This window comes from Pleurodeles waltl, chromosome 3_1 (genome assembly GCF_031143425.1).
Source record: "Pleurodeles waltl isolate 20211129_DDA chromosome 3_1, aPleWal1.hap1.20221129, whole genome shotgun sequence".
NCBI lineage: Eukaryota > Metazoa > Chordata > Amphibia > Caudata > Salamandridae > Pleurodeles > Pleurodeles waltl.
The window spans coordinates 612,497,185-612,525,139 of NC_090440.1; the positions used below are offsets into that span (position 1 = coordinate 612,497,185).

The 27,955-nt window shown below is 42.2% G+C and overlaps 1 protein-coding gene across 2 annotated transcripts in view; it reads left to right on the forward strand.

Moving 5' to 3' along the window:
* The window catches only part of LOC138284374 (malignant fibrous histiocytoma-amplified sequence 1 homolog), a 216,948-nt gene that overhangs the window by 15,887 nt on the left and 173,106 nt on the right, over positions 1–27,955 (forward strand). For both annotated transcript variants that reach the window (XM_069223080.1, XM_069223081.1), the window contains one exon: positions 4,608–4,902. In XM_069223080.1, coding sequence (XP_069079181.1) covers positions 4,608–4,902 — 295 coding nt within the window. The remainder of the gene's footprint in view (positions 1–4,607; positions 4,903–27,955) is intronic.

Sequence of the window (27,955 nt, forward strand, 5' to 3'; positions counted from 1 at the left end):
CAAGTTCTGCAAACAGGTAGACTAGAGTGACCAAACTCCTGGAGCTAAGGTGAGTAGTTAGCAAGGGCCAAAGCAGAGGCCACAGTACACCCTCAGCAGCACAGGGAAGGCAGTTGCAGAGAGCAAAACGGCATTGGGCGCTCAATGTGTTCCTTTGGAGATTGGTAACTGTGGAAAGAGGCTGCAGGCTGTCGCCAGTAGGCCAGTTGGGCTGAACCAACAGTGGGGCTCAGGCCTCACAATGCTTGGACATAGGTAGGCACCTTTGGTGCTCTTCTCCACGGCTCAGGGGTGACGGGTGTCCTTAGGTGTTTGGTTCTCTTTACATGTTAGAGCATATCTGCACAAGCAAATATGCCCCTGATATGTCTTTGCCGATTCTCAGACACAGTAAGTGCCAGGGAAGCCAAATACATGTGCTGGACACTTGTCAATATGAGTTCCCCAGCTACATGGTCGCTTCATTAAAGCTAGAGATGTTTGGTATCAAACATCTCGTATTGGTGAATCCACACTGATGCCAGTGTTGGATTTACCAATACATGCACCCAGAGGGCACCTCAGAGGTGCCCCCTGAAAGCCTACCAGCCTCTGGTGTGCTCATGGACTGGGACCCGCGAAACCGTTCTTGACCCCTAGGGTGAGAGCCTTCTGCTCTCAGGAGGCCAAGAACAAAAGCCTGTCCAGGAAGAGGGTGTAACACCCCCTCCCACAGGATGACCTGCTGATTAGCATTCCTAAGGCGGCAAGCCTCAAAGGGCTTCCGGTTTTGAAATGCAAATATGGCTCACCTCACACGGAGGAAGCCAACACCCCTTCGTTCAGAGCTTATTTGGCACCTGGACAGGCAGGAAAATTGGCTAGTAAGGTAGGCGTGCCACTTCTAACATGTGGGGTCTAACATGGAATATAAGGCACTCTGTCTTAGGGCTGTAATGCCTGCTAGAGAGGTGACTTGCATATATTGCATGTAGTTTTAGGGAACAGGGCACACAGGCTATGTGCCATGTTGTGTTTTCATTTTTGTCTGCACCAAGACACGCAGCCTGCAATGGCAGCTTGTCATGTGCTTGGTGAGGGGTCCCTGAAGGTGGCACAATTCGTGCTGCAGCCCTTAGGGACCCTCTTTAGTACCCCAGGCCCTAGGTACGCAGGGTACCATTTATTAGGGACTTACAAAGGGTGCTAAAGGTTTTGCTAATTGGGGAAACAACTGTGCAGTTTGGGGAAAGAGCTCTGGCACTGGGGACCTGGTTAGCAGGAACCCAATGCACTTCCAGTCAAAATCACATCATGTTCCAGGCAAAACGTGGGGGGACCACGTAAAAAAGAGGCACTTTCCTACAACCATAAAAACGTAATGTTTTGTAAGATGAGGTAAACGTCAGTAACAGTCTCCATGACAAATTGTCAGCTATGAAGGTGGGCCCTAAGTTAATAATCCAGTTTCCTTTTAAAGGTGCTACAAAACTACTAAGGGTTTCTTGAACAATGGAGTTTGAGTCATGTTTTTCAAAAAGCCCTCTTCCTTTTAATACATAGAAGAGGGCATAGCTAATTGCATTTAAGGGCAAATGTTTTTGAGTGTTTGTGAACCTATGTTTTGCAAAGTATATCAATCAGAGTCAACAGCATGTTTGGTAAAGTGTTACAGTAGGTTATGTGCAGGGTTATTCCTTCAGCTAAATGGAGGAAATGAGACTTAACTCACTAAAATAACTCTATTTCTTGTATTTAACAGAAAAAAAGAAATATAAAGTTATTCAAAACAATAGTACGAGGCAAAGAAGTAACAAAATAAAGAATATTGTAAAACATATATATTGTAAGCAAAGAAATAACTCAAGCTTTATGACAAATGTATTTCTGAAGAGCAGGAAGCTGCCACACAATATGCTGTAAATTGGACTGCATGTAGTGGCTAAGGAAGTTGTAATCAGACATTTAAGCAGATTGCTATCATACCTACTGCAACATTGGAGCATTAGCTTCAGTAGGAAACAGAAGTCATATAAGACACCAACATTTGAATTTCCAGCTATTGACTCTTTACAGATAGCTAGTGTAAAATGGGGTCAAATGGATGGCCTGGATGGTATTCTGGAGAAAAAACGATAAAAATAACTTGGAACGGTAGACAAAAATTCTTTGCCCCTTTATCTGTCATATGTGCAGAGATAATGCATTTCCTTGAGATCTTCATTTATCCTGACATGTGAAAATGGGAAGTAAAGATAACCCTTGAAGCCTACACCCCATTTTATTTGTTGCTCTATCTACTAATAATTTGCTTCACAAAATATACATTGTCACCATGTCACAAGCAGCAGGATTTAATAAGGAACTGCCAATGCAACATTAATATATACTTTAGCAAATCTTGTAAGGAAATGTGCAGTGCAAAAAAAGAAAAATTGTACAGCTTAATTTTTTAATATCTTCTATTTTAACATGCTTGTTGCCCGAACATTGTGGAAGAGACTGAGTAAGCATACTATTCCTAATGGACTTTTCATTTGCTGTGCTTTAGTTCTTGAGGGTCTGAGCTAGACCTAACACATGGAAGGATTAATATATAATGTTTCAAATACCCTTAGAAGCAGAAGAGTGCTAAGATCCAGCAGGAAGTGTATTTTTTGGTGCAGGTGTACAGATGCAAGACAGAGGATCGTTTGGCCTGAATAGGGCTATTCACTTTGATAACTAGCCTTGACAAAATAATGATTGATGCCTTTAAGAGGTCAGCTGTATGAAGGTGCTAACCTTTAGAAAACCTTCAGAAGATGCAACATCCCTGCTTGTGGAGGTCCATATGACAAAAAGCACACATAGGGGGTTATTCTAACTTTGGAGGAGGTGTTAATCCGTCCCAAAAGTGACGGAAAAGTGACGGATTTACCACCAGCCGTATTACGAGTCCATTATATCCTATGGAACTCGTAATACGGCTGGTGGTATATCAGTCACTTTACCGTCACTTTTGGGACGGATTAACACTCCTCCAAAGTTAGAATAACCCCCATAATGTGGTAGTATGTGATGTGGTTGCATGTGCATAACTGTGATGAGCAGAACACTAGCACAGGGATGCAGTTTCTGGCCTCTAACAAAGGAGTCTGATCAACATGAATGAGCTGGAATATCCTTGTTATGGTTTGAAATATCAAATAACGTGACATTTCAAGAAAAGACAAACAGGATGATTTTGAGTTTTGCATTCACAATTTTTATTGGCCAATGTGCAGGATATATGTCCACCATCACACTGGCAGGGGAAAATCAGCCATCTTTTGAGTCCTGTGTTATGACAAAGGTGTTTTTTCTCTTAAAATGCCAGTCTCCATCTTGGGAGGAGATACTGGGTGTGAGGGTGTAGATCCTTAATGAGAATTCTGCTAATGCTCATGTACAATGAAGAATCTCTGCCACCTAATGTGAACACTTGAAATGCACCCCCAGAGAGGAGTTTCATTGTCAGTACCCACATGCCTTGCATACTTAACATGCTTATTTGGGACAAAACAATGTTTTTTTGTGACCATCTGCACCTGTTTCCGTGCCAGTGCTAACTCTGCCAGACATGTTGGTGAGCCATCCACTCTAGAAAAGATGGCTGATTTGCCACCATGTTTGAAGACCTTTGTCCCACACTATGGCAGACTCAGTGGTAGAGCAGAGGATTCTCTGGCAGCAGGTCATGTTGGCTGACTTTGCTCGAACCCAAGATAAAAAAGTACCAACACAACTGACTCTAATTGAGGTTCTGTCAGTTTCTGCTATATTCTTCATTACCATCCTCCTGTAAATCCTACATAGGTTTTCCAGATCCATGAAGGAGGATTTCGTCCCCACGGGGCTGATCAATATTGTTGCATCTAATCCTCACTATATTGTAACTTTATCACTTTGCGACAACAATGCCATCACTGTTCCTCAGGGTCATAACTTTGATATCACCACTGTAAGATAATGACATCATCCATTTCTGTGTGATATCAGTTTACTCGTTGACACATTATCATCACTCTGGGATAACGTCCTCACTGTGTGCCAATGATATTATCCATCTCTGTGCGACAACCATGTTATTTGTGCACCACAATATCATTGCTGGTTGCAAATGATGTACTAAGTCACCAGATGGCTTCAGGTTCCTTACTGCGTGACAGTAGTGTCATCTTCAATAGACATGGAAGGCTCAACAATTGATTGAAGACACTTAAATGGTGGTTGAGGAACAGGTGCGACAGTCCATTAATGAATGACATGATTGACACCATAGTGAAACATTGGTATCACCACTGAATCAATGACCTGAGTAGTTTGAATGAGCAGTTAGATTTTAAAAACTACCACTTCTGAAATGCTTAAGGTGGAAAGAAATTAAAATATGCCTTGTAAGAAAAAGGAGCAAACGCCTTGCTTCATATTTATGGAATTTATTTGATAGAAAATAAAAACATAGTTTGTAATTTTGTATAACAGAAGATATATTTATGAACATAGAATCTGGATTGACAACATATGTTGTGTTTAAGAATAGCCTGTCTACTGAAGAGGCCTGCTCAAAGAGTCATCACATGTCTTTTGTCCCTTTCTTTTCCCAGATATCAGACGGACGATGAGGATGTTTTTAATAACCTCGTTGGGTTCTGGATCAACAACCTACTCATGCGGGTGCCAGATGCAGTGGTCTTGCCCTTGGGAACTCACAAAGATTGCTGCATGGTTGGAGAAGTGGAGGAAAAGAAACACCACATTGAGGGCAAGATTGCAGGCATTTTGCAACAAAGAAAGATCACTTTGAATCACTATATTCATAATATGGATGTCAAGAAAGAGTCAGAGCTGTACTCGGACCAGTTGCAGAGACTTAAAGAGATGACTGACTTCAGCCTACGTGTATGTATTTAAATACACATAATCACATGCTTCAGCCATTAATCCATGTATATCTCATACTTATTTGTTATTAATTTCAGAACCATTAGCAGTCTTCCCTATTCGTTATATATTGCCCCAGTTTAACCAACCACCTTACCAGGGGCGGCGCCTCCATTAAGGCAGAAAAGCGTTGCCCCACTGGTTCATCCAAAAAGGAAAATAAAATGATAATAACGTACATCACGTGCTTATCATTTTATTTTTCCTTATATGGTGGGGGATGGGGAGGGACCTCGAGGAGGACTTTGTGCACACAAAGTGTGCATGTCTTTTAGGCCATCCGTGTTCAACCGGCCAAAAAGACATTCGCGCTTTGCATGTTCTCTGAATAGCACAGCCAGGTAGTGAACATGCACAGACTGCCATTGTCAGCAGCGTTGTGATTGGCTGGGAGCCTGTGCAGCTGGTAAGAGGAAGAGGACGGAGGGGAGACAAACGCGTCTCCCCTCAAAGGTAAGTGTTTTTCTTTTTTAACACCACCTCCTCTGTCCCGCCCTGCCACCCTTGTCAAGTGGCAGCCACCACTGCACCTTACCTCTACTACCATCTACAGAATAGTATTATCACCTTTATGTACCAAAGGGTATTACATTTTACTTTTGTTAATTCAATATTCAATATGTTGAAGTTGTTTTTACTCAGAAGTGTTATCTAGATTGTCATTGTTCATGGTGAACACCTATGCAGGAATTTAATAGTAACATCAGTGTTAAAAGAAAATAAACAATTAGGGCCAGATAAGGTTGGCAGCAGAAAAGGACCTGGAGGCTGCAAGGAAACCAAGAAGGCCAAATGTATGTTTTATGAACAGACTGGGAATCAAGGCAATAAGGGTTATCCATTAGCCCAGGAAACCCCCATGTCTTATGTATGGGTTTCATAAAAAATGTAAGGCAAATCCTCACACACTAACATAGGTGGCACACTTCATTATTGGGTGTGCCACATTTGTCTGGAATTCTTATAGAAACAAATGGGGTCCTCAGTTCTTCCTGTTTTCGGAAGTAGTGAAAGGATCCAAGAAGTGAAATAAAAAATCCCCATAGGTACTCCTAACTATTGTTTATTTTTGGAAACAAGAGGGATGTTTAAAAACGTTTTGAGGATGCTGAGGATAATTAGTAGTCCCACATCTCCTTGGTCAGCATTTTTCAGCCGTATTATTGGCCCCGTCCGGGCATCCCTGGCCTTTTCCGTTAGAACCTGGATCCGTAGGGTAAGAATTATTGACAAGATATTTCATTTAGAAGCAATAACATGCATACTATTTACACACTCTCCTTCATTCATGCATTGTGTGCTGTTATACTAATTTCTGTGGATGAGTGTTCTGGAAGGAAAATCCTGTGGGGATAGAAATAAAATATGAGACAGATAATAAAGAGACAAAACAGTTGGTAGTGAAACGCTGTAAGTCTGTTCACTCTATTCAAGTGTCTTGTACCACAGCAAATAGTCCTCTTATATACAACAAACACACAACACTAACACCACAATTGCAAGCTTAGATGGTACTGTTAAAAAAAAAAAAAACTTTAAAATAAGTCACCCAAGTCTGTGTATTGGTGATTAGGTGGCACACTCTCAATTTTACCCTGTTTCTATGGTATTACTGGCCCAATGGGGAAAGGTACATAGGGAGCCCTTGTACTCACACACTAGGGAATAGAGGACAACTAGGAGTTATGCAGTGTCACTCATTGGGTTTTTATGCAAAAATGCTGTAGAAATTACAATCACATCTTCACCTACATTTTGTGTGTCCAATCCTATTTTTTCCATGTGAGGCGATTCGAGAATCTTTGCGGATCAGCATTACCCACTGGCCTTGGCCTGCAAATGGCAGCATTGCATCATGCACGTCACGCGGTGACAACTTACTCTGCTGTACATGTTAAGTGACCGCATAGATGTCAGTCGTCACCAAAGTGACTCTGTGCACAGCTTCTAGTATTAAACAGAGTGCATGTGTATAAGAGTGCATGTAAAAAGAGATTTTCAAGATTCCCATTTGAACGTTCTATTCAGCTTAGTGGTGGAAAGGCTGCATATGTAAATTTGCAACCGTTGTGAAAGATCTAGTTGTAGTAAGTACTAACACCAATTCTCAGTGGTTCATTATGTTTGTGTGTTGACGTTTTACTAATAGGGAGTGTTTTATAATTACCTTCTTTTTCTGGTACATAAACATCTGAAATAAGGCGCCTTGCTTACTCTATAGATATTAGACTGATGTGCCTAGCTGTTATAGTCCACAGCTAAAGATATCACATTGCATGGGTATTTTGATAGTAATTGGCATTTGTAGTGAGTGGATATGAAGGACAGACTTTTGTGAAAGTCAAATTGTATCATACAGTTGCGTTGTAATATCCAACTGGGTAGCCTAATGTTTTTGGGAAGATCCCCAAAAGTTAGTTAGAAGGACAAAGGTATCATCTAGTGCTTATCTGCAGCCAGGGAATGTCATCATTTAGTCCCTTGAAAAGAGTTTTTAGATGCTATATCCATCTTTGTTTCTTTGTGGGTATTAGTTGTTGGATGTTGTTTTTTGTGCTTTGCCCTGTCTTTTTCAGGATGAATCACCTAATATAATTTTCAGTGTCTTTCTTTTCTACAAAATGAGCAACCATTTTGGCATTTTATATTTCTGTGGTGTTCCCCTATACATATCTGAAATTTCCTGGATGTCATGCCTCTGTAGAGTAGGTTGTAAGGGCAGGTGGCCATATAGATCACATTGTCTGTGTTGCAATTGGTGTGCATTCTAATTTCCCTTGACTTTTTGGTTCCTAAGTTGACTGTCTTGGTCACTGTGGTGTAGGGGCATGTGGTACTTTTCCCACGGAGCTTCTAGCCTATTAATGGCGGTAGGCTGCATAGAGTGTTGGCTGGTTTGACTCAAGTGGATGTAAATTGTCTAAAGTGAACAAGTTACCTAAGGTTACGTCCCCTTTTGAAGAAGAAAAAGGATGTCTGTCAATTGTTGCTGTTGGTTGCAACTATCTTTTTTACCTGGTTTGAAACAGAAAAAAGTAGTGACGCAAAAACATTTATCATTAGGTGGTCTTCAGTAGGACAACAGTAGTGCCTCCCTGCAGTTATTGCGTGCCCTTTTTCTTGCCTTTTTAATTATGTTTGTGGGATACAGTTGAAAAGTCAGATTGTGTGATAGCTCATTTGCCAGTTCATGATTTTGTTGTTGGAACAATTTCATCTAATGTGCACAAACTGTCCAAAGGCTAGGGTTTTCTCTTAGGGGTCATGGATGATAGCTATGAAAACAAAGTATTCCATTCATACCCTTAGGTTTATGCTCTACCTCAGTTTCAAAACATCTGTCAATAGTTTTAATGTTGAGACCAAGAAATGCCAGGCTTGTGTGGCCGAGGGTATGTGCGAATTTTAGGAAAAGGTCTCTTTCGTTTATCCACTTGAAGAATTCCAAAGCCTGATGTTCACTGCCTGTCCATATAATTCAATATATCATCTATGCAGTGACACCACAGTTGTATATTTTGTTTTAAAAGATTGGTACTGGAATAAATAAAGTCTGCTTCAGAGTTGGAATCATAGAAGCATGTGACACTAGGGGCAAATGTGCTGCTAATGGAAGTGCCTTGTACCTGGTGGTAAATAGTCTCTTCAAAATCAGTGCAATTTGCCATGGGGACTGGCCTGGCACATTTCACCACAAATTGTATAGAAGTAATGTAGTTCCACTCGGTGTTTGAATATCGGTTCAACCACTAGAAATATCTGTTTCTGAGGAATACTCGTTTACTGAATCTCACTATCAAGACTCAACAAATTATATGCCTCCGTTCAAAGATGAGATTTTGTAATAGTCTTAGGACACCTTTGATGTCCTTAAGGTAAGAAGGCATTTTACTGATCAGGGGATGAAGGAACCAGTCACAGAAATGGGATTGAGGTTCATGTTAGAAGTAATACCGGAAACCATTGGTCTACCCAGAAGAGATCTCTGTTGTTTATTAAACGTTTGAAAGGCATAGAGGATGCAGGGATTTTTTGCAACCAAAAATCCACTTGGGGTTTGTAATACAGCCCATTGTTTCTGCTTCCTTTACCAAGGTGTTTGATACCTCATAGTCTGTGTGTTGGCATCTCATTTAGAGTCTCATAATGTGTTCTGTCAGATAGAAGTCTCAGACACTCTGGAGTTATATATGCCTTGGGTAACAATCACAAAAGCCCCTTCTTATCTGCTGGTTTTATTACCAGGTCTGGGTTGTTTTGTAAGGAGTTAAGTGCTACATGTTCAAACCTGGAGAGATTGTGAAATATATGCTTTTGTTGCATAGCTATTGATTCAAATTACCAACCATTCAAAAGCTTAGATCTCTGCTTGAAGGGAGTTTGCAAGTGGATTTATTTTTAAGAACTGTATTAGTCACTGTAGAATCAACATTATCAATGTCATTTAAGAAGGCTATTAGCTGTGTCTATCGGTCAAATTTTGCCAGTTCACATCTCAAATTACCTAGTTTTGAGAAGGACCTGCAATTGAATATTGATCAGTGAATAGCTTACCTCCTAGCACATATTGTTTGGGGCCAAGGACAACAAGTTTCATGTTTATTTTGTCCAAGGGACAAGTAGGCCCAACCTGCTGCAGCACAAACCTGTTTGCTGCCAGTTTACAGTACCACATTATGGATCAGGGAAGAGCATTGTCTGCAGTTGAGGTAATATCTGTGTCCATATGTTAATGCTGTTCAAACTTAAATTTATGGTCCATTAATACAAAGCCTTTAATATTAGGGTGAGCGTTCTAAGGAAATATCGTTATTTCAGGCTGCACTGCTGACTGTGGTCCCAGAATAAAAATGTGTACACATTTTTGAAAGTTTCACAATATAAGGCTATGTATAATGCTCCCAGAAAGCTCTCTGATTAGATGCATGTATTTGCTGAAGCTGTAAAGCAAGATTAATGAGTCTTTGCTTTCAAATTAAATGTTCACAAAAAATGCAACTAGGAAAACAACATTTAGCTAAAGAAGTGTGAAATTTTAATTTCTGGTACTGAACAAAACTACTTTGTTTACAGATATGCTCCTTGTGAATAGCAGAATGCTGTCACTCTCAGTGAAGCCAGTCTATTGATAGATAGAAAGAGAGAGAGAAAAAGAGAGAGAGAGAGAGAGAGAGAGCAAGAGAGCGAGATAGAGAGTCAGATGTGTAATAAAAAGAAAAGGTCTTGTTTAACTTAAGACATAATTAGGGTACCAGTTCCTAAATAAAGTCACAAAAGTGCATACCATGGTATGCGCCCTTGCATTGGCGCAGATTTACAGCTTTCATTAATCCGCAGTAATTAACAGAAGTGGGTCAGGAAATTGTACTCCTAGAAAATATTTGTGAACTGCATTTTAGCTTGAGCAAATATGCACATGTTGATTTGATCATGCAAAAATCTGTTGAACGTTTACAAGTTGACTTTCTCTCCAACCACCTTTTAAAAAAAATGTAGAAGTTTTACTTCTGCACATGTCAGGACTAAATTTCCATCTTTTCTCAGTGTGCGGAAAAGATTAGAGACAAGCTGCTGAAAACCCCTAAACCATGCATGTTGGTAGGTTTGCACAGACTCCAAAGTGCATTCCATTCCTGGAACTATTGTTTAATCCTACCTCCAGCCCCCGTATATAGATCTATAGAAAGGTTGCAAAATGCGGGATGGCCAGAATTCATTCTTTACTGTAGTATGAGTCCTGGCATAACCAGAGAGGCCATTATCAGAGTTCTTATAAAATTAGCTTGCTGGAAAAATGTATCTCTGCACTATGGGGCACCAAAGGGACAAGTTAATTTTTTTTACAGGACAAGTAGATTCATGAAGTAACCTGTCTCAAGGACAAGTAGACATTTTAATAAATTCCACACCCCTGTTTTTCTTCTCCCTACATGAACATCGCTCCACTTGCTCCTTGTGACCATGGTGTTTCCTCTATACCCTTACAATGTCATTCTGTCTGCCCCTTCCTCTTCCTGTTCCTAAAAAAGGAGGTTTAACCGTTTGAAAAGGAAATTCTGGAGGCTGGATGTAGGACTAATAGTTATCCCTAGCATCCTCAAAAGAGTTTTTAAACATCTCTCTAATTTCCAAGAATAAAGAATGGTTAGAAATATCTATAGGCATATTTGACCCCACTTAGTGCATCCCCTTTATCTACTTCAAAAAAGTAATCCCTGAAATCTGGGAGTCCAATCGCCCCTATAAGAATTTCGGATGAATGTGGCAAACCTAATGATGAAGCATGCAACCAGGTTGGTAGGTGAGTGTGTGCCTTACAATACTGTAAACTGAACACAAATGCGTAATATAAAATAAAAAAGGATCATATGGTACAATAACAGATTTTCAGTTTTAACATGCACCCTTGCACGGCTTGTCATACCCATGGGAGTCACAACAATTTTTCAACATTTGTAGATCAGGCTCACCTTAAACACACCCAACAAGATAAATGCACCCAACACGGTGATGTGCTAAATAATTTGATCATAGACTACAATTTAGTTAATCTGATAGGGGGCAGCACCGATGAGTTGACGCCCAAGTGCATGGGGAGGATCGTTAGATCCATAATTTACTATATTTTTTGCTTCTGCTTGTTTAATATTCTCCTAGTAATGTTCATGGTAGAATGGGACGTGACCATAACCTGTTATTCTTACGTATTGTAAATGGTTTGTCAAGAGGTGCTCCTAAGTGCATTAGGATTTGATAGTGATGTTGCACAAAAAAACACATATTCAGGAAGAAGTGAGGAGGAAAGCAGGGGCTACTTTCCCTTCAGCCTTTAAAGATCGTAAAAAGCATCTGAAAAAGGAGGCATGAGAAAAAGTACTTGCTGCTAGCACTTTGGTGGATAGGGCAGCCTTTTGGAGGGTAGTGAACCCTCCCCTGTTTAGTTCTGAACAGTTGTCTAACCTGGCCCTTACCATCATAGCACAATCAAAGACTGACCATTTTGAGGCCATTTATGATCTTTTATACCCTGCACTTGGGTGTCACCAAGGCTCATGTTTTGGTGGGATGAAGTGAGAACTGCTTTCTTAACTCTCTCCTGAGGAAAAGCTCCTGGTCCTGGCGGGGGCCTTTGTGATTTGTACAAGCTGTTAGTTGACTTGTGGGCCCCTTTGCTGACTTTGCATTTAAATGCTGCGGTTTGTGCCCCTTTGCCGTCCTTGTGGCACCACTTGGTGATAGTGCCCGTCTTTAAAAAGGGGAAGAGCAGATCCTGCTTGCTATAGACCTATTTCTCTGGTAGACTCTGAGGTGAAAATTATAGGTCAGGTTTTGTAGAACCTCCTCACGGTTTGAGCTAATGATCACAACTTTCTGTCTGCTTTGCAATATGGATTCAGATCATGACAGGGCACTATTGAGCAAAATTTATATTTGCTCATTAATAAATATGGCAAAGCGAAGGGGAGCACAATCTACCTGGCCTTCATGGACGATTAGCTCAGCTTTTGACAGAGTGAATAGAGTTAAACGTTGGCCTATGATGAGGTCCATCAGAGTTGAACCTGCACTTGTCACTTATTTTTGCAGGATATGCACAATGGTCTTTTGACCTCTGTGAGTTATGGTCCAAATGGTGAGTGCAAACTACACTTAAGGCTGAAGAGAGGGGTCCACCAGGGTTGTATCCTGGCACCCATTTTTTAAATTTTCTATATTAATAAACTTGAATCAGTTTTAATAGAACAGTGCCAGGATGTTCCTAGAGTTGGTGGCCACCTGGTGCCTGCCCTGTTATATGCAGATGATACTGCTTTATTTGCTTGTACCACCATAGGTTTGCAGCAGCTTCTGGATCTTTTATTAATTTTATGGACAGTCCTGACTTCACCACCAATTTTGCAAGATCTCATATATGGTGGTCAGTCCCAAAAGTAAAAAACTCAGATTCATATCAAGAAGAGTCCTTAAAAAAGCAGGGTAGATAATTTTTGATAAACCAACAGCACAGTATGCAGCAAGCTCTTAGACAACGCCCAAAATCCCTAAAAATACCCTGTTGATTACAGTAATACGTGGAGGAGTATTTGTTACAAGTGTCAGAAAGCGTGCAAATCCACCTAGGCCCCTGATGCATAAAGAGCCTATGAGGCAAGAAGGCCCCAACACAAAAAAAAAAAAATGGCGGTGCACTGCTAAGAAAGCACCTGTTTAGATCCGGTAAACAAAGAGTCCAATACTCCAGTGATGATGGTGAAGCAAATCTTCCATTTAATACTGTTCAATTCCGATATTTGGTATTCGCACAGAAGTCTTATTACATCACAAAGTATATAGGATTGACAGCCAACGTGTTTCACCCATCAACAATGGCTTCTTCAGGGCTGTAATGTAACATAAAACATAAATATACAAAATATAAGAGAAGAAATTAGTAGAATGAGTACGAAAAAAATTATGTACTGCATGACAACATGACCAGAGTCCCTATTGCAACCTGTGCAAACATACGTGAGAGAACATAATCATGCCTAAGTGTTATCAAAGAAGAAGTATCAGGGATGTGGAATTCCTATCGCCCCACGCCCAGGACATCTTGTTTGGGGTCAAGGGCAACAAGTTTTTATGTTTACTTTGTCCTTGGGACAAGTAGGCCCAACCCCCTGCAGCACAAACCCTTTGGCTGCCTGTTTACAGAGAGCGTAACTCTCTGCAGTTGAGGTAATGTGTTTCCAAAAGATAATGCTGTTCGAACTTGTATTTATGGTTCATTTTTTGGAAGCCTTCATTATTAGGGTGCGTGCTGTAAATAAATGTTTTAAGGTCACACTTCACTACTGACGTTGGTTCCAGTACAAAAAATAAATAAAACGTGTACACACGTTTGAAAAGTTTAGGCTAAGAGGCTAAGTATAATGCTCCCAGAATGCTCTCTGATTATATGCAAATGAAGTGTCATTTAGTAAAATGTGTTGATGCATGCTAGTATTTCCCAAAAATATTTCTAATGGAAAATCAGTGTAACCATTTTCAACACGATTATGGGAAGCATGAAAATGAACAAACACTGACAAAGCCAACTGATCTGACATATTTTTATAAGTCTTTTAGTTTCATCAATGCGTGTCTTGTTTTGACATGGCTTTTGTAACACTTTATTGTTGTGGGAGCTACCAGGCCCTCAACATTGTAACAAACATTGGCAAAACCCCCCCAAAAAGTTTTTGAACTCTTAAAGCACACGCTGCCACCAGCGGCATAACAAAGGCCCCGCAGCCGCCCTCCAGGGGGCCCCTTCAGCACAGCACCTGCCCTGAGTGAGTCTAGAGAGGGGGCTCCTCCATGTTCTTTGCAAAGGGGCACCCTCCAGTTTCGTTACGTCACTGATTGCGACTGTAGTTCCTGACACTGAACAAAACTACTTTGTGTGGCAATATGCTCCTTGTGGAAGAGCAGAATGCGATCACTCACAGTAAAGTCAGCCGAAAGAGAGAGAAATAGAAGTTTAATAAAAACAAAATGTCTTTGTTAACACCAGACCTAATTAGGGACCAAGACCCACATGTAGGTAGCTTTTTGCATGTCGCAAACATCGACTTTCGCTGTTTGCGACGTGCAAAAAGCACATTGCGATGCACAAACCCAGTTTTGCGATTCAGTAACCTGGTTACCGAATCACAAAACGGGTTTGCGACTCGCAATTGGTAAGGGATGTTCCCTTCCTAATTGCAACTCGCAGTGCAATGTAGGATTGTTTTGTGACCGCGAACGCGGGCGCAAACCAATCGCAGTTTGCACCCATTTCAAATGGGTGCTAACACTTTCGCAAAAGGGAAGGGATCCCCATGGGACCCCTTCCCCATTGTGAATGTCACTGTAAACATTTTTTCAGAGCAGGCAGTGGTCCTGCGGACCACTGCCTGCTCTGAAAAAATGAAACGAAAACGTTTCATTTTTCGTTTTTGTTATGCATCTCGTTTTCCTTTAAGGAAAACGGGCTGCATTACAAAAGAAAAACAAAAAAAACTGCTTTATTGAAATGCAGTCACAGACATGGTGGTCTGCTGTCTCCAGCAGGCCACCATTCGCGAGGGGGTCGCAAATTGCGACCCACCTCATGATTATTCATGATGTGGGCATTTGCGAAGCCCTTGCGAATCACAGATGGTGTCAAGGACACCATCCTACATTCGGATTTGCGACTCGCAATTTGCAGGTCACAAATCTGAACCTACCTACTTGTGGCCCCAAATTCTTAAAGAAAGTCACAAAAGTGCACCCATGGTATATGTCGTACCCCTATAAAATATTTGTGAACTGTATTTTAGCATGGGTAAATACGATGTGTAGATGTGCTCATGTGAAAATCTATTGAGCATTTGCAAGTTCATTTTCCCTCCAGCCACTTTCTTCCCAACCCTGGAAGAAGTTCTAATTCTGCCATTGTCAGGAGTAAATGTCCAACCTTTCTTATTATGGGAAAATATTAGAGAGAAGCTGGTAAAAATCTTTAAAACATGCAGGTTAGTAGGTTTGCAGACTCAAAGGCATTCCAGCCCTGGAACTATTGCTTACTGCTTCCTCCAGCCCCAGTATGCAGATCTGCAGAAAGGTGGCAAAATAAGGAAATTGCTACAGTAGGGATTGAAACTCCAAGTATTCAAGCCCTACTATGGTAGTAGCCCTGGCATAATCAGAGAGGCTATTAATTGCTGCCATAATTTGTCGCCACACTACATGGCACCAAAGGGACAAGTAGATCTTTTTACAGGACAAGTAGATTTGAGAAGCAACCTGTCCCCTGGACAAGTAGATATTTTAATAAATTCCACACCCCTGAGTATCTTTAAATATTTGGAAACATGTGGCATAAGGTGTATTGGGAAGAACCGGCAAGGAAAACCACAAACGGTGAAAGGAGATGGTGCGATACCGTCAAAGACCCAAAGAACACAATTTCCACCAAGTGTCAGATCAGTATTCAAAATCAGACAAAGGTAAGAATGAAAAAAGTATAAAGGGGAAGGTGGACATAACAAAATAGTGTACAAGAATCAGATACCCAGAAAGACAAGGTTTCTACCTGGTGCGAAGCCAGGGCCAATACTTGAGAGAGACAATAATAAGAAATAATAACGAGTAAAGTAAAGTAAACGTACCAAAGTAGTGTCCAGTCAGTCATAATAGTTAATGATGCAGTCATGAATAAGGTGCCTGACATAGGAGAGACGAGGAAGGTGAGTAAAAAAGCCAAGCAGCAGTTCCTAATATACGCAAGTTCAAAAACAAAACAAGTGGAAAAGGAAAACGTGAATCGCAATAGTTACCAAAAAACAGATTAATGCCAAAAATCAAAGAAACACAGGGAAAGCTCATTCATAGTGTGCCTGTCCCAGGGTAGATGAAACACTAGACGCAACATGCTAAAATTAAACCGTCAAACGTAACTGTGCAACACAGGAACAATATGTCCTGAACGTGAAGGGATCTAAGTTGCAACCACCCCACACGATGTGAAAGAAAGGACAAAAAAGAAATATCTTACCAAAAAAGCGTTATTAAGCATGGTCAAAAGTGGCCCACAACCAGTAACGGGGTCCAAGTGGTCGATAGTGTCATTCCGGGGCGGTAAAGTAGAAGTGCTGGTCCCGATGCGTAGACGAAAAAGGTAACCCCCTCTGGGTCCGGAGTTTTAAGTATTAAAAGAAATCCGGAAGTCCGGATACATGAAAAGGAAACAAAAAATCGAAAAGGGACAACTCGGGCGGCCATCTTGAAAGTATTCAAGTACCGCTCCTATCTAATGTATAGGAACACGAAGGGCTGCTCTGTGGAAATAAAAGAAAGACAAAGTAGAGTGGCCATAATAAAAGTGTATGTAAACTGAAATAAAAGAGGACAAACCCTGGCGGCCATCTTTAGAGTATTCCAGTGGCGATCCTGTTTAAAATATCTAGGGACACCCGAAAGCTGTGCTCCATCAAAGTAGACATAGAAAAGGGGACAAAATCTAGTAACCATCTTTAAAGTATCAGCAAAATGACCTGCGGATGGACTGGATACCACGATGTACTGGAAATAAAAAGAGAGTAAAGCGAAACATAGGAAAAGTAAATAAGGAGAGAGGGGAAGAGGAAAGGCCATATAACCCCAAGGGAATTCAATGTGCTGATAAAACCATGAACATTGATAACAAGGGCCAATTTTTAAATTGGAACAAATAGAATCTGTATATGACCCTTGATAGTAGGCCATTCAAGCCTATCCATCACAGAAGAAGCATTGCACATCAGATAATGCAGCATAACAGAAGGCAGATGCAGATGTAATCAATATGTTAAAACAATCACATAATGCAAATAATATGAATATCGATACATCATACTGTGGATCCATTAGAAGCAATTATACGCTGATTCAAGAGACATAAAGCAGTGTACATACATATACTGAACATTGTGGTCCTATACAGACAGTGTCATGTGGATAAAGATGGAGAAAATATATTATAAAAATAGTGGAATTCATAAAAATTGTTATGGCCCAGACCATAATTTTTTATATTTGGACATTTTGTTGGATTCTCAACTTAACTAGCACCTGTTGATAAAGAATAATCTTATGTCCTTTAACAGAGCCACCCAGGGTACCATAGTATTGTTGACTTTTCACACATGTTGGGGCGCACCCACATTAAGGCTATCTTGGAGATGTTTTTTTTATTAACAAAATGTAATTGATTTTTGCAGAGTATCACAAAACACAATATGACCCCGGTACAGGAAGGCAGCAATATAAAAACATCTGAGATATATCTCCATATCCCACCTGTACGTGTACACTAAGATATACCTCGGTAGTCCAAACATTTACCCCATATCTTTTTATATTTTAAGGGACATCCACTCCTATGTTGTGCACCAGTCCACTGCCTGTTTCCACAACTCCATCCAGGGCAGAGAAGGCAGCCGCCATCCTTTAGCTAAATCCCACTTTGCCAGTGCCAATCCCGTCCCCACTAGGGACCTATCTCCCCTGGCGTCTCACACCCTCTCCAAGACTCCTAACAGATTAGGCAAAAGGGAAGGTATCAATGGGCCTCCCCAGCCCTCTTACAAAACTTCGGTGATCTTGCCTCAGTATCTCACAAATACTGGACAGTCCAACATCATATCATAAAAATGAGCAGGGGGCCCCAAGCTGCGCCAACAGGGTGACGACTGCAGTGTGTCCAAGCGCCATAGACGTTTGGGTGTCTAATATGTCATGTGCAGGTAAAAGAGCAATATGAGCTGAAGCCTGGAAGAGATAACCTGTATTCTGTGTGCCGTGCGAGTGTCTTTCCAATCAGAGTCCTCTGGGGTCCCACCCACTGTTCCCCCTGGGTTCAAAGGGGCACAAACAAATCGGGGGAATGAGTTATGAGGGATTTGTAAATCAGTGAAATCCCTTTGTCTACAATAGGTCCCATAAGGATCTGGAATTCTAGACGGCTGCCTTCAGGAACATTCCTCAGTGAATCACGGCGCTGCTCTGAAGCGTGGCGCAGCTGCAGGTATCTATAAAATTGAGCTTTTTGGAGCCCAAGCTCTTCCTGCAACGTCTGATATGATTTCAGGTGGACCTCCAGCCAGACATCACCCACTCTGGATATTCCAATCTTATCCCACCCTTCAAATCTATCCAGAGAGGAGGTCTGATGTGACTACTGTCCCAACCATACAGGGGTCACCTGTGTAATCTGTCGATTCCCAACCCACCCATCGTAGTGCCATGCACTAAGTCTCAAGCATCACCCTGGTGGGTTTAGAGAGGGAAGACAGGATGCAGTCACCATATAGTAATCCCGCGATCTTGTGTGCCACTCATTGACTACCAGCAGCTGGGACACCCAATAATACTTATGCACATCCGCCATACCCAACCCACCTTCCTCTGTGGACTGGGTACATTTCCCATACGCTATATGGGGCAGTCGGTCCAGCCACAGTAAGCCCTAGATTTTGGCATGTCACTCGGGACCACCAAATCTGTGATAAGTGCAAAGGATAGTTTTGTAGGACTTAGAGTAGGCGAGGGAGAACAATCATTTTGAATAATGCAGTCCTGCTCAAGATATTAAGTGGCATCTTCCCGCAACTACTGAGGTCCAAAGTTAAGCAGGACAGCGAAGGACGGACATTCAGACTCCAGGTAAGACCTGGCTCCAAGGCCACATACATTTTCAGGTATTGGAAGCTCAGTCGACGAAATGTTGGGAACACTGGCCATTCTTCCTCAATCTACAGCCCCCGAAGGGGGGAGCAAAAAATTATTCAGACAGTTAACACTAAGCTTTGAAGCCTTCCCATGCAGTCTGTGAATCCGCAGTACCCTAGGGATCGTGAGCGATGGGCGTTGTTAGATATTGGGTGTTTGGTTGGCAGTCAGGTTACCCCCTGTCCAAGCAAGGACCCGCACTCTAGTCAGGGTAAAAGAGAATCACCCTCAGCTAATCCCTGCTTACCCCCTTGGTAGCTTGGCACAAGCAGTAGGCTTAACTTCAGAGTGCTAGGTGTAAATCATTTGTACCAACACACACAGTAACTTAATGAAAACACTACAAAATGACACAACACAGGTTTCGAAAAATAGAAAATATTTATCTAAACAAACAAGACCAAAACGACAAAAATGCACAATACACAAGTCAAGTTATCAATTAAAAGCAAAAAGAGTCTTCATGTTTTTTAAACACAACGCTAGCGCTCCTAGCATGAAAATGTACCTTGAGTGCGTAAAAAATAACCCCGCATGGATGAGTGTGCGTCAGAAAGGCCTTGTGATGCGTTGATTTCACTCACTAGCGAGACCTTGCGTCATTTCTCCTTTCGCCGGGTCGGGCGCGCTGTTTCTTCTCACTGCAGGAGAGCGATGCGTCGATCCGGTCAGCACTCTCAGGTCCAGGCAGGCCTTGTGTTGTTGTTACATGCCCAGCGGTACTTGCGTCGGAAATCCAGCCGCATGATGATCTGAAAACCACGCAGGGCGGGTTACGATTTCACCAGCCTCCATCAGGGATGCTGCGCGTCATTTCTCCATCTCCTTGCGTCCATTCTTTGGTCGTGTTGCAGGCGAGGGTTGATTTTCAGCCGCAAAGCCGGCCGTCCGTCACTTTTTCAGCCGCAGATCGGAGTCACGTCGATATTTTCCCCGCACTGCGTTCTGTGCATGGATTTCTTCCTCGTAGGCTGCCAGCTTCTCCATTCAGGGTCTCAGGAACTGGATGGGCACCACTTGGCAGAGCAGGAGTCTCTCCAGAGACTCCAGATGCTGGCAGAGAGAAGTCTTTGCTGTCCCTGAGAAACTTCAAACAACAGGAGGCAAGCTCTAAATCAAGCCCTTGGAGATCATTACAAGATGGAAGGCACACAAAGTCCAGTCTTTGCCCCCTTACTCTGGCAGAAGCAGCAACTGCAGGATAGCTCCACAAAGCACATTCACAGGCAGGGCAGCTCTTCTTCCTCAGCTCTTCAGCTCTTCTCCAGGCAAAGGTTCCTCTTGGTTTCCAGAAGTTTTCTAAAGTCTGTGGTTTTGGGTGCCCTTCTTATACCCATTTTCTCCTTTGAAGTAGGCCTGTTTCAAAGCAAATTCTCTCTTGGTTGTGAAATCCTGCCTTGGCCAGGCCCCAGACACTCTCCACTGGGTTGGAGACTACATTGTGTGAGGGCAGGCACAGCCATTTCAGTTGTGAGTGACCACTCCCCCTCTCCCTCCTAGCACAGATGGCTCATCAGGAAATGCAGACTACACCCCAGCTCCCTTTTTGTCACTGTCTAGTGAGAGGTGCAACCAGCCCAACTGTCAAACGGACCCAGACAGGGAATCCACAAACAGGCAGAGTCACTGAAATGGTTTAAGCATGAAAATGTTCACTTTCTAAAAGTGGCATTTTCAAACACACAGTCTTAAAATCAACTTTACTAACAGATGTATTTTTAAATTGTGATCTCAGAGACCCCAAACTCCACATGTCTATCTGCCCCAAAGGGAATCTTCATCGTAATCATTTTTAAAGGTAGCCCCCATGTTAACCTATAAAAGGGACAGGCCTTGCAACAGTGAAAAACAAATTTAGTAATATTTCACTGTTAGGACATATAAAACATATTACTATATGTCCTACCTTAACCATTCACTGCACCCTGCCCTTGGGGCTACCTATGGCCTACCTCAGTGGTGCCTTACATGTAAGAAAAGGGAAGGCTTAAGCCTGGCAAGTGGGTACACTTGCCAAGTCGAATTTACAGTTAAAAACTGCACACACAGACACTGCGGTGGCAGGTCTGAGACGTGATTAGTGGGCTACTTATGTGGGTGGTACAACCAGTGCTGCAGGCCCACTGGTAGCAATTGGTTTACAGGCCCTGGGCACCTCTAGTGCACTTTACTAGGGACTTACTAGTAAATCAAATATGCCAATCATGGATAAACCAATTAACCATACAATTTACACAGCAAGCATATGCACTTTAGCACTGGTTAGCAGTGATAAAGTGCTCAGAGTTCATAAGCCAACAGCAACAGGTCAGAAAAAATAGGAGGCAGGATGCAAAAAGATTGGGGATGACCCTGCATAAGCAAAAAGTCCAACAGGCTTGCGATGTAGAGAAGCATGTCGTCCACAGAGTGCAATGCGGTCCTCCGTTGCAGCATCTCAGTCGAAGCCCCACACCTTTGTATCAAAGCAAAATTATGCAACCAATGGTTTGATCACCAGCGCAAAAAATTGGGGATTGGCGGGGGCAACCCTGGTGGGTGCCTTGACCAATCGGAAATAAGGCAGATAAAACACCGTTGACCTGCACTTGAGCCCTGGGGTTGGAGTGGAGCACCTGCACAAATGCACAAAATCTAGGACCCAGCTCCACCCTTATCAGCACTTCTTCCAGGAAAGCCCAACTCACTAAACCAAAGACTTTCATAAAGTCCAACAAAAGAAGGGCTGTAGGATCTCCTAGTATAGAAAGACGTGCAAATGCTATGTGGGATCTGCGCAGACAATGATGCATACCTCTGCTTGGCATAAACCCACAATGGTTTCTTAGAGATTTTTTAAAGCTAAGTGCATCCCCATTGTGAGCTTTGGCTGTGAGAGTTGCAGCTATGTGGCCATCACCCCTATTTGGATTGTGGAAAATAAATTGTTTAGAGGTCTTTTAAAAATTCCACAAAGTATACCCTCAGAGGTTGTTCAGAAGGAACTGGGTGTGGGATACATATCTGATTTTATTCGTCTTCGTCCCTTGATACTTTGGCTCTCAGTGTGGCTGAAGGACGAGCTGCAGCTTAACAAGCTGAATTATATGGGATTGCCTGGCTCTGGACAATGTGCTTCCCCTGGTGGAGTTATGTTTTGTGTACCTTTATAAACCTAGGGAGACTAAAACTTTTTATGAACCTGGTCGCATTGTTAAAACGGATATTACTTGGGTCAAGCAGGCCTTTCTCTCCAAGATTGCAGCGGAGTGTGAGGCTTCTGCTTTGACCAGGCACTCTACGTGCCATTTTATTTTTGTTAAATCCGTGGGTGGAATGGAACCCTACTTAAATTTGCACATGCCCAGCTACCACCGTAGGTTGCTGGCCCTGTTCAGGCTAAACTTGATTCCTCAACATATGTTTTCTAATGGAGGGTGGATTAAAGACTCTTATTTACCTGTGTGAGCTTGCGCTAATGTATCCATTTCTGATGCCTTCCATATTGTGATGATATGTCCTAGGTTTAATAATTTAAGTCGCAAATATATTCAGCCCCTTCTGCTACCTTTGAATTTTATGCAAGTGAGACCAGGGTTTTTGTTTTTACAATTTTTATTTACACCTAATGTGTGTTTTTACTTATCCTGAACTTTAAAACATTTTGTCTAGCATGCATCATTGCAGAAATTGGGGGTCTTCAATAACAGGTGGAGTAATATGACAATCAATGTCAAAAACAGCTCATCTTGAATTTTTAGGAAAGCGTATTTCATAGAAATAAACATATTATAAATCACTAGTAATGAAGTATAGGAAATATAGCTGTTGTGAATTTGCTATACAGTTCTGGCTACTAATATTATTCAGACTTCCAGATACCATATCTTCAAAGAATGCTCCTCCACCTTAGAAAGCGCCACCAGCAACATGAAATATTTGACCTTCACACTTGTCATCACCGCCAATTTCACTCTGAGCAGCATCCTCATCTACTGCCCTTCTGGACAATGTGCTAACTGTGGCAGCGTCATTGTGGGATTCATCATCCCCTGATCCTCAACTCCAGTGCCTTCATCCTTCTCGGTTACCTCAACTATCACATGGAGGACGTGACCGATCCTAACTCAACCAATGTCCTTGAGGATCTGTCCAACCTCACACTCACACAGCAAGTAGGTGGCCTCACACATGTTGTTGGACACCTACTGGACTCCATCCATATTCACCAGCTTCAGAAACATTACAGTAGAAAAGCCCACTCCGATCACATGGTCTGACCACACCCTCATCAACTTCAATATACCCATCCCTCACCTCTTCAGAAATACCATCACCAGATCTTCACAACGGGACTTTGAACAAGATCTCAGAAGCATCCTTGTCTTCCGAATTCCTACACTAACTGCCTTGACACAACAACAACCTCCCCAAATCCATCTCCAACGTAAACGCCTGGATCACTGCCTGTGCTGACACCATGTCTCCTCTCAATGCCAATAAAGCCACAAGAACCAGACAATAAGCAACCTGGTACTCAGAAGAGCTTGGGCTCACCAAACACCCCTGCAAGAAACTTGAACGCAGATGGGACAAAGTCAGAAAAACCCCAAGAAGATAACTTACAGATCCACTTTCAGGCATTACCATTACCAAATCAGAGCCACTGAATGCACTGCGTCCACCTCTATGGCAACAACTCCTTCAGCATAACCCCTTCTCAGGACCTCTGCATCCCGGATCACAAGCATCAATGAAAACTTAGAGCCCCAACTGAACTTTTCCACTCTTGCAGCACTCCTGACCACATGGCCCACCATCACCACTCAATAAACCGCAACACACATGCAGTCCACATACACCAGAGATCCCTTGGTCTCCTGCTGTTCCGTCTTCATCAAAGGCCTGGACAATATCAATGCAGCCCTCACCCTGATCCTGAATGACTCAGTCATCACAACCAACTACCTGGATGCTTGGAAAAACGCACAGTACTCCCACTCGTCAAGAAACCCTCAGTAGACCGAAGACTCTAGCCAGCTACCAGCCTATCTCCTTGCTACCATATCTGCTAAAAGAAGTGGAAAAGATGATAAACACCTAGCCACCCACTTCACTGACACCCACCTCCTCAACACCACTCAATATAGATTCAGGCCCATCCACAGTATAGAAACCGCCCTCATCCCCACCACAGACAGCATCCGGATGGTCATGGACAGAGGTGACCCCACAGCCTTCATCCAATTGGATCCCTCCACAGCTTTCAACACTGTCTCTCACCTCATCCTTATCCAACAACTGCAGGAATCTAGCATCAAAGGTTCCGCACTTTGCATGATTTGTTCCTTCTTGATAAATCACACCCAGCCAGTCAGCCTGGACCTCTTCAAACACTGATGCTGTCGCCCTCATCTGCAGGGATCCACAAGGATTATGAGGCCCTCTCTTATAAATGCCTACATGACCCCACTTGCCAGCATCACCCAAGCCCAAAGAATCAACATCATATTCTATGCTGATGACACTCAACTCATACTTCCTGATTCTAAGATGCCAAACACCAAGACCCATTTCCCCATCTGCATGACCGAAGTTGCTGGATGGATGAAAACCAACTACTTCAACACAGACAAGCAAAAGAAGAAATGTTAAGCAAAGACACCTCAATCTGGGACTCCATCTAGTGGCCTGCCTAATTCAGACTCACACCCCTCCCTGAAATCCACGGAAAGAACCTCAGAATAGTAATCAACAAGACACTGACCATGACTGATCAAGTAAACATAGTCTCCATCTCCTGCTTCCACAGACTGAAGATGCTCAAGAAGATCTTCAAGTGGCTCCTCACAATCGCAGGACCGTCACCCAAGTCCTCATCACCAGTAAGCTGGATTTCACCAGTGTGCTTCACCTAGCTACGACCCTGACTCGTCCCAGCTTCTGCTTCAGCGCCAGCAAACCCTCCTGGGTGAGTTGTGCACTATACAAATAACCATAGCATGCCATAAGATAACATAACATAGCATAGGGCGAGTTGTGCAATACACGAATAACCACAGCATAGCATACTATAGGTTAACATAACATTACATAACATAAACATAAATCTACCCATGCCCATAGGGAAACTATGAGGGAACATTTACGGCAGAATCAAATCTTAAGCAACAATTAGGAAAGTTTACTATTCACCAATTTTTTTGGTAGTCAAATTATCTCAGTTTCTATTTTGATACATCATGATCAGAATGGTTAACAATTCAGAGAGTGTAATAACTCAGTATTTAGAGTCAACACGTTGTTTAGGGTGGATAGATGTGTCAGCTAAGCAAATCGCTGATTTATAGCAACTTGGGAAATACCTTGCAATGTGAGCGTTGTCAGATAGCATAGTGGCCAAATTTTTTCCTAGTAAATAATCTGAATTAGTACATTTTTTATGTTGAAGGAAACAGTCTCATTGAACAGTGACTAGCAGAGAGGTCGTAATAGTACTTATAGGATCCTTTTTCTGTTTGAATCTGTTTTTATTGCATTTTTCATTTAGATATAATGCTGCATTACAATACTTTCATTCCTGCAATACAGTAGTTTACATATTGTATAGGTGGTGGTGCATACATGCTGCATGTATTTCAGTTTACACATCCGGAGCGCATTCGACTTTGTATGTTACCTGTTACCAAGCAGTGCTTGAATCGCTGTTATAGGTACACAGCAGTACAAGGATGGAAGTTGCATGGGAAACATTCATGCATGTGCGATGACAGCGTCAAATTTTCAGTTGTGCCCATCAATAGAAACATATCAAACATCTTAGAACAATGCAACGTCACAACTATTAGAACTGGGAGTGGGGTAGGAAGGGGAAAGGAATAAGGGTATAATCTGAGCTGGAAGTAGGCGATTCAGGTCATTATTACATTTGGTCTGGAAAAGAGTAGGGGCTGTGCAACAGCAGTAAAAATGCAAAAATCGTTATAAAAGTTGCTAGTAGTTTAAATGGGGCAAGGTGAAGTGGGGGGGACGTTATGGTGGTGCATGTGTTGTGGTCAGAGGCGTGGATGGGACTGGTAGATTTATAACACCCATTGCGCTCCCCGACGTCGGCATGTCAACACATACAGGTGTATTAGGTACTGATGTGTGTAAGTCAGCCAGTATTGCGTCCCAATTAGAAGCTATTGTATATTATTAAGGCCAAGGGTGTCTTCTCTGTGGAGTGTCATGCTCTCTTCCTTCGCCCAAATTGTCATTGACTGTAGCCATGGGCCATAGTTTGGTGGGTCCGGTGAGCGCCATGTACGGGTAATGGGCTCTTAGCTAAGATAAGCCAGAGATTTAGAAATCAAGATGTGGCTCTGTGTTTTTTGTCCATGTGAAAGGGTCCCAGAATGCATGCTTCCGAGATAAATGGAATGATACGATCTATGCAGTGCTCCAGACGGTGCAACAGTGCAGTCCAGTAGCAGTATAAACGTGATCATTTCCATAACATGTGCAGCAAGTCTGCATCTAAGTGATAGCACTTATAAGAGCCTTATAATTTATGATAGGATGATGAAAAATATGAATGTTAGATTGCATCCATGTGAGAGGCATTGAATAGCTCTGCTTGGTGGGCCATCTGCAGTTCACTTAGCATGCTTTACACATTGACATGATTCTGGCAGTGAGCAAGGTTAAGGTGGTGGGTGGCCATTCCAGGCAATTGGTGGTTAAATGCCCCCTTGACAGAGGCACCACCTCTTGAAAGCCATCTCAAGCTGCCAATCAGCATGAAGTGCCTGTGTGAAAAACAGAGGTGAGCTTGTAAAGTGGCTAGTGCATGGTAATAGAAAGCTCTATGTCAGCTGAGTTGGTCAGATAGGCACCTGCAAGGCAGGCTGTCAGTCCAGGATGTAAGTTGGTTAGTTTCCCTCCACAAAGGCCGACCTCCAGCAGCTCCCCTAATTGACATTCTGCTGGCTTTCTGTCCGTTTTCACCATGAAGAGTATGTATGAAAAAAGAGAAGTGGCTTCTAATGTGATGTGTATGACAATAGGAAACACACTAGCCCTCTAGTTGTTCTCCGGTTGTGATAACAAAACCGCTTAGTTGGGACCATCAATCAGGTTATGGCAATTGTGTTTTGACAGATCATCTTTGCTCATCATGCCCTGAGGCTTTGTAGTATCCACAGGGTTAACTTCTGTGATACATCAGACCGATATCATTATTCATCAATGGATAGAGGAAGATTACTCTTAGACTTGTGGGTTGGCCATTTGAATGAGTGCAATATGCTAAGTTATTCTTGTTGGATATCACATCATAGCATTTAAATGAAAGGGGTTTCTAAAGTTAAAAGGATCAGCAAGAGATGGTCTTACTGAACATGCTGGAAGATCTGAGTGGAAAACTTACAAACATAAGAAAGGGTCTGTCCGCTAATGAGACCCACTTGCATCCTGAACAAGAACCTGAACATAAGTATCTTCATATTAGTATGTATCACAGATGTCAACCAGCGCACAAGAAATCCTTCAGTGTGCAAACTATTAGCCACAATTTATTGCTTTCTTTTAGGTCTTTCTTGTGACATTAAGGCTAAATTTATACACATTCATGTTTATTCATATGCATATGTGTATTTGTTTTTTTAACCACAGTCAAAACTATTGTATCTCAGTTTAATAATGGAACGTCCCAGAAAGCAGAGGTTTTGAAAACTGATTTAAAGAAAACTGTAATGCATTAGGGACACTACTTGATTAACCTGATGGATTTAAT